Source organism: Rosa chinensis, chromosome 4 (genome assembly GCF_002994745.2).
Source record: "Rosa chinensis cultivar Old Blush chromosome 4, RchiOBHm-V2, whole genome shotgun sequence".
Lineage (NCBI taxonomy): Eukaryota > Viridiplantae > Streptophyta > Magnoliopsida > Rosales > Rosaceae > Rosa > Rosa chinensis.
The window spans coordinates 60,170,738-60,190,691 of NC_037091.1; the positions used below are offsets into that span (position 1 = coordinate 60,170,738).

The window sequence follows — 19,954 nt, forward strand, 5'->3', positions numbered from 1 at the left end:
CTGAGGGTAAACCATGAAGAACCGAGTCTACGTACTATGTCTTTATCAGCCATATAAACTCCCATCGTAGCAAGCTGATCACAAATTGACTTGACTCGAAGTAAGTACTTATCAATAGAGTCTGAGCCTTTTTGGATGCTGTATAAGGAGGCCTTGAGATTCATTATGTTATACACTGAATCATCAACATATCTCTTCTTAAGTCGACACCAAATTTTCCTAGAGGTCTTACTTCTAACAATGAAGGAGAGAGCATCACTAGACAGAGTAGCTGCAAGAATAGACATAACAGCAGAATCATTCGCATTGAAATTTCATATTATTTATGATTTCAATCATTCTCAATAAGTCCTTATATGGATTAAAACAGGCACCTAGAGCATGGAATGAAAGGTTTACTAATTTTCTACCTACTATTGGCTTCACTGTTTCTTATACTGATCCTAGCCACTTTGTCAAGCACCAAGATGCATCCAAGGTATTCTTACTTTTGTATGTTGATGATATTATTATCACTGGGACATGTGAACATCTTATCTCGGCTGTCAAACTTGCATTACAAGAAGAGTTTGATATGAAAGACTTGAGTCATTTGCATTACTTCCTTGGAATAGAAATTACATATTTGCAGAATGGTCTATTTGTTTCTCAACACAAATATGCACAAGATTTATTGCATAAGTCTGGGTTAGCTGATTGTCACACTCATTGCACTCCTTGCAAGTCTGGTCTAAAATTACTGAAAACTGCTGGTTCACCTTTGCAATCTCATGATGTCCTACAATTTCGAAGCATAGTGGGATGCTTGCAATACCTCACTTTTACTAGGCCAGATATTGCCTTTGCTGTCAATTCTGTATGTCAGTTTCTGCATTGCCCCACTGATGAATATCTTATTGCTGCAAGAAGAATATTGAGGTATGTGAAAAGTACTATGAATCATGGGATCATGTACAAACGAGGTGAATACACTGATCTTCCTCAACTTCAAGCCTTCTGTGATGCTGATTAGGCTGGGGACCCAAATGACGGGAAATCAACAACAGGGTTTGTCATTTTGCTTTACAATTCACCTATTTCTTGGTGTAGTAAAAAGCAGACTGCTGTTTCAAGATCATCAACAGAGGCAGAGTATAGATCAATGGCTGATACAACCTTAGAAATCATGTGGCTCATTCATCTTTTGCATGACCTACACATCGATCTTATTGAGGTTCCTACCCTTCACTGTGATAATATTTCTGCAATTGCTCTTGCTACTAATCTTGTGTATCATTCCAAACTCAAACATATTGAAGTGAATGTTCACTTCACTCGAAATCAAGTTAAGGCAGGTTCTCTCAAGCTTCAGTTTGTTGCCTCCCAAGATCAACTTGCAGATCTACTCACTAAGGGCCTTTGTTCACCCCAACACAATGATCTTTGCAGCAGCTTGATGTTGCTATCCCACCATCAAGCTGAGGAGGGTTGTTAGGGGTTATAAAAGTCATTTATGTTGTAATCAATTAAGCTAGTTAATCAGTTAATTAGTTGGTTAATTGGGTTGCTAAATTCTGTTAGCATGCACGGTTAGTTAGGTCTTGTGCTCTTGATTTGTGACACATGTCACTCATCTAAGCCATCATCTCTAACTATATATGCACTCTACCTGTACCTTTCTATACTCAGTTAGTAAAATTAGTCATCGTTGTTCATAGAATTCTCCCTGGAACATTCTTCGTTTTCAAGCTAGCTTCCATATCTGCTATCAACCTCCACAATGCTACTACTCACAAACTCTCTCTCTTTCCTACACTCCAACACAAGGTCTCTCCCTCACACCAAACCCTCGGCGCCGCCGCCTTTCCCGTTCCTTCACCCAAACTCCCGCCATCTCCGCCTCCCTCCTAACTCCAAGGTCTCATTTTCGCTTCTCTCTGCTTCAGTATCGCCTCTTTATGAAATCCTATGCTGAATGCTTTAATTTAACTATATCAGGTCGTTCGAGGCGTTAGATTCGACGGCCCGGCCATCGATATCAGCCAAGTGACGCACACCGACGACGGCGATTTGATAATCGAGACTTGCCTCACGCGGAACTTGACTCCGGCGTTGTCTATTGAGCAAGGGCTTGAGAGTATCAAGGAGGCGGTTGAGGAGTTGAAGCTCCATCCTCCTTCAACTTGTAGTGGAATTCTCAGGTTTCAGGTAATTAAGGTTTCTAAATTACGGATTGATACAATGTGGATTGAGTTTTGTGAATTTGAGTTGAATTCGATTGTCCAGGTAGCTGTGCCGCCGAGTGCGAAAGCCTTGAACTGGTTTTGCTGCCAACCGGAGTCGTCTGCGGTCTATCCACTGTTTTTTGTTTCCAAGGAAACTGAAAATCCGAGCTATAAATCATTGTATGTGAATGAAACTCGAGGAGTTTTCGGAATCGGTGCTGCAATTTACTTCACACCTTCTTCTAATTCTTCTTCTTCGATCAAAAGGTTAGTTACCTGGAAAAGATTGAAGTATAATGCTTGCTAAAATTTTGAACTTTTACAGCAGACTAAGATCGCTGTGTAACTGAACATGGCATATTAATTTATGAAAATAGGCTAAAGGAGATATCCATCATTTTTTTTCTCTGCAGAATTCTATCAAATGAATCAGCTTTTGTAATAGCTTATGGTTTTATGGATATTAATTACGACCAAGAGTCGTCTTATATGAAGCATGAGCCAGGTTCATATTACTTTTTTATTCCTCAGGTAAACTTGCATTTTTTTTATTTGGTATCCTTGTTAATGTGATTATTCAGTGCATCCTTTCGATTTTCCTTTTAAGTTTTGAAATTTAGATTCTTTAGATTGAGGTTTATTCAGTAGAATTACTATTTAAGGTGTGCAGTGTTTTAACAGATTGAGTTACATGAGCATGAGGGCGCTTCTGTATTAGCAGCAACTATTGGTTGGAGTGAGTCTTCCCTTTGTACATTTGAGGAAGCTGTTCTTTCTTATGAGTTATGTTTCAACCAGGTATCGTGAGGTTTTAGTCTCCCTTTTTCCACTATTCTGCTTCTGTATTTTTTTTTTCTCGCCATTTGTTGGAATTAGTATATTTTAGTGTTTGGTTGGTAATTAGAAAGATTAAGGGCCATTACTCATGTACATTAACAAATTTGATGAAATTTTCAGACTATGGTTTTTCAATTATTGCTGATAAATGTTATCTAGGCATATTCAAATTCTTTGTGATTCATTCATTCCTCACAGTTATTTTGTTTTTATTTTTTATTTAAAGCAATCTTACATTGTCATAAACATATCTTCTAAACGTTGAAAATATATTGTTCTTTTTTTTTTTTTTTTTGGTGTTATCTGTTCCTCCCGAGAATCGTTCATTAATTACAACAGATGAAGTTGAAGTCTTAAGAAGCAGTTTCAATTTTTCGTAGCTGTACTCATTCCTCTACGCATGATTTCATTGTTATATATGTTTGTCAGGTTACCTGTCAAGTTTGTTCCACAACAAAGAAATCCCACACCACAAATATAAGATCTACTCTTAGGAAGCTCAATCTTCTGGAGGATGGAATGGTTTCTATGGTATAACTATCCACATGTTGAAATAATTTTTTACTAAACAGTTTTATTTGTCTCATCTATATAGTATTTACATGATTCTCAATGTTGAGATTGCTAAAAACCAATTTATATAAGTTGCTGGATCTCTTTGTTGTTCGCAAGTTTAACTTTAGAATCTGGGTTGGAATTTTGTTAATGGTTCCATATTAACTTGGCTGTCCATTTGTTTCATATTCAATCTCTGATTAACAGGACTTTGTAGGTACACATGAACATGCTGTTAGCAGGTGGAAAAAACATTTTGTCTGACATCATGGCACTGGTATCCCCCCTTCCTTTCCTGGTAATTGTTCATTTTCTTCTGTGGAGCCTGACTTAGTATTTGAGTCTTATATAGACAATTACTGTTGTTCTGTTACCATTTTGTAGCTTTTGCAGAAAGAGGCTCCGTCTTCCTCCCAGTTTTGTGTGAGGCTATCACCTACCATGGCTGTTGCTAATAAAATGGTATGATACTGTCCTTATTTAGATAAATATAGGAAAAGTCACATTGCATGCTTTGGAGCACTGTCAAGTAGAAAACAGGAGTGGCTTGTGATAATGCACCATGTCACATACATCCTAGTCATACTTCTCTTCCACTTATTAGTTTTAATTAAAATATTTTAGAGGGAACAAACTTCATTGAATATTGTTCAGGATTTTTGTCTCTTTCTACTATCAGTTGGATCATGCCAGTAAAATGTGCTTCTCAGTGCAAGATTGTGGCAACATCAACACTGTTTGGGCATCACTTATAGTTGAAGAATGTTCTCGACTTGGTTTGACGGTGAGATTAAGCTTTGCTTTTCTATTTCATCTTTGATGTCGTATGTTTTTCTAATTCCTTCTTCATTCTAGTATTTTTGTGTAGCTCCAGGATCAAGATCATCCCCCCTTGCTGTTGCTGCATCCACTCATCCACTTATTACATGTATTGTATGTTATGATGAACGCTCACTTGCATTTCATGCTGTTGGGTATGCAAGAGGATCTGGCAAACCAGCAGTAATCATAACATCATCTGGCACTGCAGTTTCAAATCTTCTTCCTGCTGTGAGTCTATTAGAACTTTATGAGAGACATTTATATCTATCTTCTGTGACTTTTAGCTTTGTAACCTATAAGGTATTTCAAAAACTGTTCGTCTTTTATTCTCATCAGTTCTGCAATGTTATGGTATTCATACTTTAGTCAGCCACTTGGCCTTCTGGGGCATTTTTATTAATTTTTTTTTTTCTGTGGTTTTTGTCATTGCTATGATGAATCTTTCTCATTTCATTGTTAATGTTATGAACCCTCATTCCGCATGTGTTTATGACGCAATAATTTCTTAAATAATCTGCTGTTGTGCTAACATTGAAGAAAAATGTCCAGGTGGTCGAGGCTAGTCAAGATTTTGTACCACTTATATTGCTCACAGCTGATCGTCCTGCAGAACTTCAGGATGCTGGAGCAAACCAAGCAATCAATCAGGTATATAAGAATCAATTGAAACTTTCCAGTTTTATTTCAATGGAAATTGTGTCATTCAAGAATCTGTCAATTTATGAGGTATAAAGCTTCTATACTAGCATAGTTTCATAAAAGCATAAATAAGTTGCTTCACTGAGATTATGGATTGTATTTTTCTTTAGTTTCATGTTTTAGAATTTGTATGCCAGGTAAACCATTTTGGCTCTTTTGCACGGTTTTTCTTTAGCCTTCCTGCACCCACAGATCATATTTCAGCTCGCATGGTGCTTACAACACTCGACAATGCTGTACATTGGGCAACCTCTTCACCATGTGGGCCTGTTCATATTAACTGTCCTTTCAGGGAGCCACTAGAAGATAGCCCTAGAAAATGGATGTTGAGTTGTTTAAATGGATTAAACCATTGGATGTCTAATTCTGAACCATTTACCAAGTATATTCAAGTACAACATGCTCATACAAGCAATGATGGTTGTGGCGGAATGTCAGAAATTCTAAATGTAATTAAGGGAACTAACAAGGGTCTTCTACTTATCGGTGCAATCCATTCAGAAGATGAGATGTGGGCAGTTCTTCTCTTGGCTAAACACCTTCACTGGCCTGTTATAGCTGACATCTTGTCAGGATTACGATTGAGAAAGCTTTTGACTAGTTTCCCTGAAGTTGACAATGATTTATTGTTTGTTGATCATCTTGACCATGCCCTACTGTCAGATTCTGTCAGTAAATGGATTAACATTGATGTGATTATTCAGGTATACCACTTCCTCCATCCTCCACTCACCTCTGCTACTTGGCTTATTTTATGGCCGTAGAGGTGTTTTTTATTCTTTATGGAAGTCAGTCACCTTGGCTATAGTTGCTGGGGGGAAAATGCAAATGTAGAATAATTTTTTGCATTGTAAGAGTATTCGTAATTGTAACCTAGTTATTCTCGACAAATAGAATTACTTTGTAACCTTAATTCTAAAATTATAGCCCAATAAACTCTGATAATGCAGTGCCTGGTCTTGGCTTTATAGTTTTAGGAAGTTGGGATTGTTGGTATAATGGTGGTAGTTGAAGAGAAATCTGAAATGCCATAAGTTAATATGCTAAATTTATATCCATTGTGTGGACTTTACTAGTCTCATAACCTTGGTTGTGAACTTCACACTACAGATGTCAATTGCCTGTGGAGCTATTTCCTCTCTTGTTAATTTTCTGCCTTGCTTTTTGTGACAAACAGATTGGGAGCAGGATTACAAGCAAGCGTATTGCTAAGATGCTAGAGGAATCCTTTCCCTGCTCATATATCATGGTTGACAAGCATCCATTTCGTCACGATCCTTCTCATATTGTAACTCATAGAGTCCACAGTAACATTTTTGAATTTGCTGATTATATCCTTAAAGCTGAATTTCCCCATCTCAGCAAGGAATGGAGCACTTATCTTCAAATGATAAATGCAATGGTAATGAATTTCAAGGAATTAGGCTCTAAATCTTATATTAAACTATTTGGTAGATTCTTTTGACATGTTTCAACAAAAACCTCCAAATGGTTTTGTTGGGTGGTCTTGCTGGTGCCAGCACTGGTTGGACTTGGAAGAGACATAGTAAAGTTCGTCTGATTACTATCACCTAAAGACACCCACTTGGTCACATACTAGTTAGGCTAGGATATATCTGGTTTACTAAATTATAGTTATTGTTATTTCTTTTCTTCTTTTGAATAATTTCTTCCAGAGTTACTATCTATATTTTTAGTTAGACATTTCCTTTCTACTTCATATACAAGATCTCAAGTATACCGTAATACTTTTCTTTTGTTGATGAAGTATACCTTTGGTACTTTAAACAACTGCAAAATATATTCTGAACTCAAGGCTATAGTACTTCCAACTGGTTCATTAATATCCAACACACCCCATTTTCTTCCTTACCTCTATCAACTTTGCACGCACAACGTGCATGTGATCCATGTTGATACTTGAATACAGGCTGACAATTGGTCTTGTTCTTTAAACCTTTGACACACCACTTGGTCCGCAATTTGACACCTTTGAATGAAGGTGAAAATTCACAGTAGCTCTGTCCTAATGCATACATGTATCTTATCTATTGGAACAGAGGAGTTGGAAAGTTTTAATTTTTTTCCCTTTTCTCAGAGCCTCATTTAATCTAGATAGATGATAAAATGAGTGAAACTTCTTGAAAATCATGGTGGAATGATAGACTTCATATTTATTCTTTATATATATTTTTCTCCTTTTCTGGGGTTTCTTTTTTATGTTCTCTATTTCTCTCTTATAGGTTGAAAGGGAGTTGTCATTTCAAATTTCTGCTAGACACTCCTTGACAGAACCTCAAGTCGCATACCTAATTTCAGAAGCACTTTCAGCTGAATCTGCTCTTTTCATTGGGAACAGTATGGCAATACGTGATGCAGATATGTATGGGCGTGGTTGGTCAGAGTATACACGTAGTATTGTTGCCATGAATTATAAACTACCCTGTCAAATGATTCGGGTGGCTGGGAATAGAGGTGCAAGTGGTATTGATGGGTTACTCAGTACAGCTGTTGGCTTTGCTGTAGGATGCAATAAACGAGTAAGTTTTGATACTTGTCTCCCTTTCTTGGGAAAAAAAAAAAAAAACCAGGAGCACTAAGGTGCTTGTTGGTTTGTTTCAGGTACTTTGCGTGATTGGGGATGTTTCCTTCCTCCATGATACAAATGGCTTAGCAATTGTGAACCAGAGGTAAGAACTTTTTCTATTAGTTTTTCAGGATTCTGAGTTGTCTTCTGGTATATCCCCCATACATGTATCTTGTTCCTCTTGATTTAACATATTTATGATGCGGTGAAGGACGTTCCGGAAACCAATGACAATAGTTGTGATTAACAATCATGGTGGTGCAATATTCAGTCTCCTTCCTCTTGCAGATAGAGTCAGACCAAGAATACTAAACCAATATTTCTACACTTCTCACAACATATCAATCCGTGAGCTTTGTGTAGCACATGGGTAAACTTCTTTGTATAGAGTTCATTTGAAGATGTTATTCATGTAGTCATACAAGCATACATTTTTATTCTGGGATAATTTTGAACAAAAAGAACAAGAAAAGTTTCAAATCATTTTGTTGTTTTTCATTATTCGAAGAGTCGGAATTGGAGGAGATTAAAGGTGCTATGTGTCCTGAAAGTCAATTCAAAAGATAACTAAAATCAAATAGGATGTGAGGATATTGGAATAGTGATCACCCACTTAATTCATAACCTGTGAGACAATACACAGCACATTGCCAAGATAGGGGATATCAATTTTATACTGCTTTCTGTAGTGAGGATAGCCAAAATAAATTCATGCAGTGGTATGAATAGAGAGCTTATCTTATCTTTGATATCACAAGGTGTACAATTCCAATAGGTGGAAGACCAGACAAATATGTTATTTGGAATCTAGCTAGAGTCTGCCTGAATCTATGATGAGAAACTCAATGGGTACTTGCTTATTTGATTTCCATTGTTGACTTAGTGTCATGTATATGCAAATCAATTGTTTCTTAAGACTTAATAAAGTTCTAATTTTGCAGTGTGATGCATCTACATGCGACGACAAAGTTGGATTTTGAAGAAGCGTTATTCACATCTCAACATGGAGGGATGGATTGTGTCATTGAAGTTGAGAGCTGCATAGATACCAATGCCAGCTTTCACAGGTTGGTGGTTACACTACCTTGATGAAGAAAACAAAAAGCTTATCAACTGATGGTTAACATATTTGCTCATTTCACGTCTGATAAATGTTGTTTCTTTATCTCAGTACTTTAAAAACATTTGCATGCCAAGCAGCAGATCAAGTCATAAAGCCTTCTAGTCAAGACTCGATATTAGATGGCACTTTACTCTGCAGAGTCCATAGAATGGAGTACTCACTGTTTAGGTGAATTTTGTTCTCCTTGGAATAAACTTAAATATTTGATACGCTGAATATAAAATATTTGATTTAACTATACTGTTTTTTGTTATAGAATGCCACTGTGTGCTCCTCATACTATGGTTTCTGTTGATGGCGGTACCACCAGCTTCCACAGGGAAGGGTTTATTTTAACTTTGTATTTTGAAGATGGAAGCTTTGGGCTTGGCGAGGTTAGCTGTTGGTTTAATATTTTTTCTCCTTACTCCACTTGAGTACTTATGATTATTATATGACCATTCATGACTTCCATTGAACAGGTTTCACCCCTAGACATCTACAAAGAAAACCTTCTAGATGTAGAAGAGCAACTGAGGTTTCTCATCCATATGATGAAAGGATCTCATATCAGTTGCTTCCTTCCTCTGCTAAAGGGCTCGTTTTCATCTTGGATATGGTCCAACCTTGGAATCCTGGTATATCGACTTACTTTTCATGTTCATATAGTATAAAAATTTAGAGAAAAAGGAAACGTTGCCTCTTATCAGAAAGAGAAAAGGATGAAGCATTGTTTAATAACATATAAATATATCTTGTGTTGTTTATTGTGGAGTTTTGCTTCAGAGAACATTTTCTTTTGACTGTGATGCAGCCATGTACGCTCTTTCCTAGTGTGAGATGTGGTTTGGAAATGGCAATTCTCAATGCCATAGCAAATAGAAAAGGTTCCAATTTATTAGGAATACTCCATCCCCAGATAGTTGGAGATATATTTAAATCGTCGTCAACAGTTCAGATTTGTGCCCTTGTTGATTCCAGTGGGACACCCACACAAGTAGCTGATGCTATTGCTACACTTGTTGAAGAAGGATTTACTGCAGTAAAGATTAAGGTACTACTCTCTTGTAATTCAAAACATCATTCTTACAGAGCATATGTAAATGTGGGTAATCTATACATCAAATTAAACAAATGCTTTGGTTTGTTCCAATGATTTTGCAAAAGGTAGCTCGTTGTGGGAGTCCCTTACAGGATGCTGCAGTTATACAAGAAGTAAGAAAAAAAGTTGGATACCATATTAAAATTCGTGCAGATGCCAATCGGAACTGGACCTATGATGAAGCTATCCAGTTTGGTTCCTTGGTAAAGGATTGTGATCTGCAGTATATTGAGGTATAATGTCTTAAAATTTTCTTAAAATTTTATTCGACATCTTCATCTGGATGGATAGTTCTTGTTGGCATTGTAGGCAGGCTTTGATAATTTGATGATTCCAATTTGTGCTGCACCTTCTGTTTGTATCAATTTAGGGTTGATGGTACTTGTCCATATTAATTTATTGTAACTATTAACCGTAGGACTGCTTATTTATTTCAGGAACCTGTTCAAATTGAAGAAGATATTATCAAGTTTTGCAAAGAAAGTGGGTTGCCTGTGGCACTGGATGAAACTATTGACAATATTGGAGAACATCCACTTATAAAGCTCTCAAAGTATGCCCATCCAGGAATAGTAGCTGTTGTAAGTATTCATGTTCAAGGGTGTAAAATATATGGATGCACTTATTAGCATGTCATTGTAGCAAAGAAACTGGGGTTAGGTATGCCATATGCATAAACTACTAGAGCTGATATCAACTTTTTAAAGTCATATCTGGTAGAGTTAAGTTTGAAGATTACATAGTTAGAAACAATGTCGTACTGGTAAATGATCCATATAAGCTACTCGATGCCATATTCCAGCCACTGCTTCAATTGCTTAGGCAGGTAAAATTGTCCACAAGTGTCAAGCTTCATGCACTTCAAGTGCATTGCTGGTACATAGGATTATCTTGGGTTCATCACCATTGCTGAATCCTCTTTTGAATAATACAGTGGCATTGTGGGAAAGTGAACAATAAATGAGTAATACAAAGTGGTAAAATCACAGGAAATCATTTAATTACCAAAGAATGAATTTATTTTTCTGCAAGTTGATTATTCTTGAAATTTATGAACACTACTGCAATAATTCAATGGTTTCTTCCTGACTTTGGTTTCCTATATTTGTTCTACCAGGTCATCAAGCCAAGTGTTGTTGGTGGCTTTGAAAATGCAGCAATAATTGCCCAATGGGCCCAGCAGCACCAGAAAATGGCTGTTGTTAGTGCTGCATTTGAAAGCAGCCTAGGTTTGTCAGCATATATTCAGTTTTCCTGTTATCTCAACCAGATGAATTCAGAGATTTGTACAATGATGAACTATCCATTAGCCTCATCCATAGCCCATGGGTTAGGAACTTACCGCTGGCTAAAAGAAGATTTGACGACTACTCCTCTCAAGATAAATCGTAATCCACGTAGTGGGTTCGTAGAAGCATCTGTTGCTGATTCTGATCGAGTTCTGCAGCAATTTCAAATCAATGGAAACATAATTCATAGAAGGGTTACTGGAGAGCAAGTTTGTATATACCAGTTGCCTTTAGATTCAAAGGGTTTATCTTGCTCCATCAAAATTCAGGAGATTGGACAAGGATATGATGTTAGATACTATTTCATTGACTTATCCACTTACTCTCTCTCAATTCCTTTTTATATTTTCCTTTCTCTAGCTGCAATGCTGCATTCCCGAGTATCTTGTGGACATAAATTTCTCCATTCTATTGCCTTGCATTCAGTAGCCATCATGTTTAAAGTTTGATATGCATTGATATCTGTTACCTTCCTTAAATTGTATTCTCAATTGACCAAAATTAAGCTGATGCAGGATAATGTATTTGTATTTCTTCATGGGTTTCTTGGAACTGGTGAAGATTGGATTGCTATCATGAAGGCCTTATCAGGATGTGGAAGATGCGTTTCTATTGACCTTCCTGGTCATGGTGGAACCAAGATACAAAGTCATGGTGATAAGGATGCTGTACAGGCTTCAGGTTTGTGTGTTGAGGTAGTTGCCGATCTTTTATGTAAAGTGATTGAGCATATTACTCCTGGGAAGGTTACCCTTGTCGGATATTCTATGGGAGCCAGGATCGCCCTTTGCATGGCTCTGAAGCTTACTAAAAAAGTATGTCTGTGGTTTGAAGAATATTAGTTCAAATTTGAGCTTAACACGTGTTTCTGTGGTGTTAAGTATTGGTTTTATCATGAAGGTTAAGGGAGCTATTATCATATCTGGCAGCCCTGGATTAAACGATGGAATGGCAAGAAAAATTCGTAGAGCTGAAGATGACTCTAGAGCACGCTTCCTTGTTGCATATGGCTTAAAGCACTTTCTAGACACCTGGTATGCTGGAGAGCTTTGGAACAGGTGATTCTAAGATTCATCTCCTTTATGGTGTTTTTTTTTTTTTTTTTTTTTATAGGTTTTAGGGTTTAGGTGTTTTTTTTTTTCCTATGATTTCCTTCATTACACTAAAAAAATTCTTGTGTATACATCTGTAACCTTGTTAATATTTTAGCAGCTTAAGGGAACACCCTCACTTTCATCAGATAGCCGCCAACCGCCTGCATCATGGAGATGTGCAGAGTCTTGCTAAAGTTCTGTCTGCTTTAAGTGTTGGGAGGCAGCTGTAAGTAATCTGAGTACTTTACTTAATGTTTGTTTCTCAGAAAATATTCTGATTCAAAGTTAAATCATTCTTTTTGCATGTTAGGCCATTGTGGGAAGACTTGAAGCACTGCAAAACGCCTCTTTTGCTCATTGTTGGAGAGAAAGATAAAAAATTCAAGACAATAGCTCAGGATATGTTCCTTGCGATTGGTAGTGGCAATGGCAAATTGACTGGAGATGATGGCGCACCCAACGACCTTTGTGAGATTGTTGAGATCCCAGATTGTGGACATGCTGCTCATCTGGAAAACCCTCTCCCTGTAATCAGGGCATTAAGGCAATTTGTGACGAAACTGAACTGAGGTTTGTACTAAATTAACCACCATACATCCATTCAAGGATGCTGTAATCATCTGCAGCTTATTCACATCGTGTGCTCGTCAGCTTTTGCTGGTTCTAAGATTCTGCGCATTAGTTATTCAACTGAACTCGGCATCTATGTCAGCTGCTATAGGAGATGGTCTAACAAGGATTTAGTCTGAGAATGTTGATCATGTGTCACATGTGACGCGGTATCGTAAATGAAACAGTTATACTCGGTTTTGGTTGGCATGCATCCGGACCAGAATAAGATAGATACTAGATAGTCTACGACAGATTAAAACTCCCAAGATGCAATGATGATGGCCGTTGGCCAAGGTACTTTGTATACTACTTTGAGAGCACCTTTTCAATAATGCTATATTCATGGAGGCTCCATGTTTTCTGTAATTTGAAGTATGCACTCCCAGTTCAAAGGGGGTGGATGATTACTATAGTGAATGCTCAAGCAAAAAATGTCTTCAATCAGTAACTATGGCCAAATGTAAACAACAAAAACAAATTATGGGGAAGAAATATGGTCAGATATTGGTACACCTAAAATAGGCGTAATAATTTAACCCTGCAATCACAAATATTAGTCAATCGTAGTATAGGAAAGAAGGGGTCTCCCGCAGAGGATTGTGCTTAATATGCAAATCTAGACTCGAAAACAGACAAAACACTAAAACTGACCTCTAATAAAGACGAAATTAAAAACCCTATCTAGACTCAACGAAAAATTATGAAAATTTACAGACACGAACTAGACACGCTAAGAACGAGTCACACAAAATTTCAGGGGAATCAGAGTTGATTTACTATACTAAATAAATAAAACAAAACAGAGAACAGAAAGTGACGAAAATAAAGAATTGTTTTTGGTTTTTAAAATAGATGAGATAAACAATAGCTAGGAACAACCATACACCACTAGATCATGTTTCACCTAAGATTTGTTAACCTATATGCTTCTTTTCAATTGAATGTCTTTACTCAAGTTAAACCAATGATGTGTTGAACTTAACCTATTAACCTTTCATACTTGATATGTTAAGTGCATGATGTGTGCATCCTAACCTAGCTTCTAACATGGAACCTAGAGTGATGTTCTCGCACAGCTCTCAAGTCAAAAGTCATTAAGAACAAAAAGGTTGTGAATAAAGCTAGGCAATTTCGGTACTGATGTTGTCCTAATCTACCTAGATGCTAAATCATATGAATGGGGCTCAGATCACTCATGTGCTACTCTAGATAACTTGGTTGACATGATGATCTAAACACGAAATCATAGCAATAAAATCCTAGCATGCTTACTACGTTTGCAACCATAATAAACGAAACAAGAATTTATCAATGAGAAACCAATGAATTAACAAACATTCAATATCCAAGAAACTATAAAATTAATGCCAAAATCTTAGTTTACACATGTCTAGGGCATAGGCAGCCCCTAACTATCAAAAACTAGTAGCAATACATAAAAGAAATAAAATAAAACATGAAAAGAGAGGGAGGAGAGGATGGCGGCAATGGACTGATGTTGTGCGTCCAAAGATGTCTACAATGATGCCCTAGACTCCTTTTTATATAGTTATTGCGTCAAGACTTCTTCTCCTCCAAGAACTAAGGAATTTGATCTCTAATTAAAGAAGGACTTTTAATTCTTCTTCCCTTATAGCTCTAGGAGACAATCTTTCCTTCTTTGAACTCAGATTCGCGTGCAGCCTGACCTCCTTATACTAAATCGGTCATAACTTCTTCTAGAAAAATCATATTCACGAACCGTAAAACGTTTTGGAAACTAGACATCCGAGGATTTCCATCAATATAAAGATCATTATCTGGATCATCCTGAGATGCTCTCAGTACTCTGTCGAAGTTGACTGTTTGCTGATTTTGGCTTTCAATCCCTCTTTTGCTTCTTTTCTTCTTCTTTGCTCTAAAATACCTACAAAACATATAAACAAAGTAAATGACTAGAAAATATCAAGAACTAACAATGAAAATATAAAGGAATTTGATATAAATAATGTACAATTACGCTCCTATCAGATATATTCCCACCAGAGGCATCGGCGCGATAAACCATTGTCTTAAAAGTCCTTCCCACGGCCTGGCTACTCCGTCCTCCAACCTGTGTTTGGCCGTTCTTTTGTTGCCAGCTCAAGAATCGCTGCTCGTTCCTTTTCTACTTCATCCTCCATACAGAAGCTTCGGTTTATAATTTGTATCCGATTCTTCATCTCCTGTTCCATCTCTGGCCCTGACCTAGCTTTTGCAGTCTATATGTTCATGTGTTCTTTCTTCTTCCTCCTCTCTGTATACCATGATTTAAACCAAGTTGGCATAGACTTAAGACTTCCTTCGAGTTTGCACCATCAGATGTCACGATCTCCTCTTCCAGCCCTGACCTAGCTATTTCTTCATTTACTACCTTGTTCTCTATCTCGTGTACAAACCCTGAACTACCACCAGTTCCTCGGACTTCTTCTTCGACTTTTCACCCACAGATTATTGGGTGAATGCGTGTTCTCTTTTGTCCCAACCTTTAAATTTCCTCCTGGATTTGCTAGTTATTACAAACTGGGTCTCAGGCTGCAACGAAATAAGATAACAGAAACGTAAGAAATGAGGGAATGGAATGGCTTATCTTGTGCTATGGCTTAACACACACTCCCAGTTATCTTCCTGAGGCTTTACGGGAAAACGTTTCCCACAAGGCAAAAATTCCTTAATCGGGGTTAGGAAGAACGGAGTTTTTGTACAAAGTTACAAACAGAGCAAACTAGAAGGGATCAACTTATAAACTTGGGGGGATCACTGGGATGTAGCATTCTACTTCGGTGAAGGGCTGATGATCAAATAAAACCTTATTTGCAGTTGTTTGGTACTTTGATACATGTGACGGAACCATATGCATATTATAAATAATTAATTTTATTAATTTTTCTCTCAATTGAGAAAGAAGAGTACGTAACTACGTACTAACAGCCACAGATCTTTCTCAATGTAGCTTAGCCACTCTTATTAGTTATTACTAACAATTATGAGCATCATTTTTCATCTAGCACTAACTAAAATGAACCAGGCGGGTCTACACATTGGCATCTGCCGTGAACACGTTCAGGGCATCCCTCGACACATGAAATTTCGTAGCACCCAGATGGGGGACATCCTACTTTCTCTACTGCCTGAGGTAGTCCATTGTGTACACATTTGCAGGTCCCATTAACACATCGGAGATGCACTCCTAATTTTGAGATGCATTTGGTTCTTTTGCAGTCCTTAACAGTGGTACATGTTTCGTCTTCTGTTACCACCGCAGAAGCAGTTGGTTCAGCTTGTGGCGGTTCAGTGAGTACACATTTGCATGTACCATTAACACATTGTAGATGCCATCCAAATCTTTTGTTGCATTTAGAGATTTTGCAGTCTTCATCGGTGGAACATGTTTCCTCGGTTACTTCAGTTTGTGGTGGCACATCGTGTACACATTGGCATGTACCATTAACACATCCAGGATGCCATCCATCTAAATCGATGCATATGGTGCTTTTGCAGTCTTTGACGGTTGAACATTTTTTGCCGGTTCCATGAGCTTGTGGTGGCACATCGTCCACTGGAGCAGATTCGGACTCTAATTCAGCTACCGCTGCTGCCCTTGCTGCTAATGAGAATGGCACACCTGCATGAACACGGTAATTAACGTGTTTGGTAACTTTGGTTAGTTAACTTGATTAATTTTTACCTAGTATAGACTAGTCCAATCTAGACCGAGCATATATGATCCAATACTCATTGATCTAAGAAAGTGAAAATGTCACATAATATGCCTGAGAAGTCAAAACTCACAAGATGCAATGACGACTAAGAAAGCCAAGATAGCTGCCTTGGATAGTATTATAGACTTCTCCATACTAGCAGGGAGAGATATAATCGAATTTGATTATGATTTATTTTGCTTTTGCTCTATAGAAACCGGGCTATTTGCATTATATTTATAGGGAAAGACTGGCTCTTTAAACGAGTCATGCGATTAAATAGTTTCTATATATGCATTTTCTTTTCTTTCTTTTTTTTGTCAAATATATGCATTTATTAGTAAACAACATTTAAAACTACCGAATCACAATTAAATAATTTCTATTATCATATATATGCACTTTCTGGTTTGCATGTGCCTATGCATCTTTTGCATCCACAACACATATGGCAACAAATTGATGTGGGAACAAAGTTTAAAATTGACTAGTATTAGATTTCATTCAAAATTAGGTATGCAATTTACATACATATATATATATATATATATATATATATATATCCTATCTAGAGCGAGGCCTTGTTTTGAAATTAAAGTGCGCTTTTAGAGTTTATGGCCACTTTTTTGTTGCATATCTACATCTTGACTGTTCAGTTTTTAGGTACTAATGTATAGATCATCTCAGCAAAATTTCAGCCAAATTGATAGTCATTAAGACATTGATGACTGCCTTAAAGCTAGTACGGTTCAGGTTGGACAGATTTAGTTCGTCCATTAGTTGAAGCGAGTTAGATACCTTAAAAATTATCAATTTGACTGAAATTTTGCAGAGATGATCTATACATTAGTACCTAAAAACTGAATCGTCGAGAGGTGAATATGAGACCGAAAAGTGATCTTAAACTCTAACCTCGCACTTTAATTTCAGAGCGAGACCTCGCTCTGGATAAATATTATATATATATATATATATATGCTTATTCTGTTAACCAATTAGATATAACCCCTCTGATAGAACCTCAATACGATATACTAGCGAACAAGGAAAAATATTATTTAGACGAATGAATCAGTTGACCTAAAAAAACATGGTAATTCTATTATAAGTAATGAAGAACTTGTTATAACACAAGAAATGCTTAGTAAGGGTAGATTATTTAATGATCACAAAAAATATAAGGTAAGACACCTTATCCCTCATTACTAAAAAAACTAAAATGAAAAGCAAGTTTACTCCTTCTAACCAAGAAAGAAACATCAACTAGCAAAACGATAGTGTGGCATCCCCAACCAATCGTGTTTGCAGTAAAAATAACATTAGTAGACGAGTCATCATTCTGTTTGTACAGTGAGATAACTATTTAATAATAAACCTTAACTATACTTCTCCAAGTTATTGTTGAGTCACAAATTACTTATGCATTTGTGCCCCAAAACTATATAAATTGATTTGTCTTCCATGAGATTTCACCCTCTTTAATCAATTTCCTTTTATTTGTATGAAACCATGCATTGAGAAGAAAATGATCAAATGAGCCTTGAAATGCGGAGATTTGAAGTTAGGAGAAGAAGACACAAAAATAGGAAGAAAATTGCAAATCGACTTTTCCGGTGAGCCGCCACTCATGGAGGACCCTTTGTCCAACTGAGGATGACCGCAGTGGTGAGAATTTTATACCATTTGAAATTCAAATCCCTCTCCACACATTGTCTTTTTGGAGCCTTGCATGTATTTTGGGACCATGGTGTAAGAGCATCTCTCCCATCTTTTGTCTCCTAATATAGCTGATTTTGAAGACCCAAGATACCTTATCTTCATTATCTCTTCAACCACTCATCTATTCTCACTTCATTTTAGCTCCATCTTCTCTCCATAACTACACATCCCTTAAATCCAAACACCAAACTCCATCTCCACAACTTCCACCACCCATCAATTCCACAACCACCTCAACACTACAAACCATCAATAGCTACTCAAGGATTCAGCATCTAACCATTAAGGAGCTTGAGGAGCAAGGAGGAGGAGACAACCACCACAGCATCACACCATGACATGGGAGACCCATCTCCACCACCACTTCCACCACCGTCAATAGTCATTTCTCACTCTCTATCTCTCTCTAATTACTTGATGTATTGTAGTATGTTGAAGCTTGTTTATTTAGTTATGAGTAAGTAGTGAACTTGTTGGGGCCAGGGTTGAAATCCGTAGTTAACCTTGCTTGTAATTGATGTTTTGTTCATGATTTGATGAAATTCATGTTGTCACATTCATATGCTAAATCAAAAGTTGAATGCATTTACTTAGACCTAATCAATTTGAGTTAATGTGTTTGCCATGACATGAAGTTTCTGCTAAGAGATTGATTACCTTTAGGCAAAAGGAAAGATGAAAGCACATCATGTGTGCATGTGAGGGTAGTGAGCTAAAATCACCTAGATATATGATTGGTTTGCTTGTTTAGTTACCTAAACTCTAAGCTTTATGCATTTAGGGGCAAAGGATTGAGACCTATCCGGTAATTGAATTTGTCCTTAGGTAGTTAACTCTAGACTTATCCGGTTAGAGTTAATCAAATCAAAAGAGTTTAGGCCTTAGTAGTCTTATCCGGATGCTAAGAGGGTAACTGGACAATAGGTTTAGTATCATTCATATCCAATTGCATTGTTGCATCAAGGGAGGTTAGTGGTAGACAATTCAAACCCTAACTCCCATCCATTTTTCTACAACCTTAGATTAACTAGTCTTAGTTTACTTTCCTTGCATTTGGTTTAGTTAATCAACCAATCACTCAAACAAACAAACAGTCAAATATTCACTATCTATTTGTGCAGAACATCATTCACTTGCCACAACTTGTAGTGAGCTTTGGTTTTGTGAATTTGTAATAAATTGTGTATGTGCATTATTTCTTGTTTTCCTTAAGTTTTCCCTAGTTAGGAAATGATTTGTCAATCCTCGTGAGTTCGACATCCTTACTTAATCCCCATATTCTATAATTTGACTCTTATACTTGAGGTGACTTGACAGTTACCATTCCTAACCCTAATATAAAATAAAGTCGATTGATACCTTCATAGTGCAGTAATTTTTTTTTTTCTGCAAGATACCTTTATAGAGCAGTTTGGCCACCAGTTGACAGACATTTAACCCGTACTTCAAGTTAGCTTACTGAGGCTTACGGGGAAAACTTTTCACACAATGCAAAAAGATGAGGCATGTTTTCCTTAATCAGCGTTTGGAATGAACGAATTTTTGACAAAGCATAAAAAAGAAGAACAAATTCCAACCTAAACCCCTAGTTGAAGTTGAGGTAAACATGTTTA

The 19,954-nt window shown here is 37.0% G+C and overlaps 2 protein-coding genes across 10 annotated transcripts; both read left to right on the forward strand.

Moving 5' to 3' along the window:
- The first annotated feature begins 240 nt into the window (after positions 1–240).
- LOC112199685 (uncharacterized mitochondrial protein AtMg00810-like) lies at positions 241–1,012 on the forward strand. Its single transcript, XM_024340662.1, has 2 exons — positions 241–267; positions 371–1,012. The coding sequence occupies exons 1-2, from the start codon at positions 241–243 to the stop codon at positions 1,010–1,012; spliced, it is 669 nt and encodes a 222-aa protein (XP_024196430.1).
- A 660-nt stretch (positions 1,013–1,672) lies between these two features.
- LOC112197898 (protein PHYLLO, chloroplastic) lies at positions 1,673–13,313 on the forward strand. 9 transcript variants are annotated; one of them, XM_024338848.2, is made up of 28 exons: positions 1,673–1,897; positions 1,978–2,187; positions 2,266–2,471; positions 2,618–2,735; positions 2,886–3,002; positions 3,471–3,572; positions 3,814–3,894; positions 3,981–4,058; positions 4,276–4,380; positions 4,452–4,646; positions 4,968–5,066; positions 5,255–5,821; positions 6,295–6,519; positions 7,361–7,657; positions 7,740–7,807; positions 7,916–8,074; positions 8,646–8,771; positions 8,876–8,995; positions 9,084–9,201; positions 9,289–9,444; positions 9,621–9,860; positions 9,974–10,141; positions 10,346–10,489; positions 11,026–11,487; positions 11,713–12,012; positions 12,098–12,255; positions 12,407–12,517; positions 12,602–13,313. In XM_024338848.2, exons 1-28 carry the CDS (start codon positions 1,760–1,762, stop codon positions 12,858–12,860), a joined length of 5,127 nt encoding a protein of 1,708 aa, XP_024194616.1. In that variant the 5' UTR covers positions 1,673–1,759; the 3' UTR covers positions 12,861–13,313. The 9 variants fall into 9 exon arrangements, with proteins under 9 accessions (XP_024194616.1, XP_024194617.1, XP_024194618.1 ...); XM_024338849.2 differs by having other exon boundaries at positions 12,410–12,517; XM_024338850.2 differs by having other exon boundaries at positions 3,990–4,058.
- Positions 13,314–19,954: the final 6,641 nt, after the last annotated feature.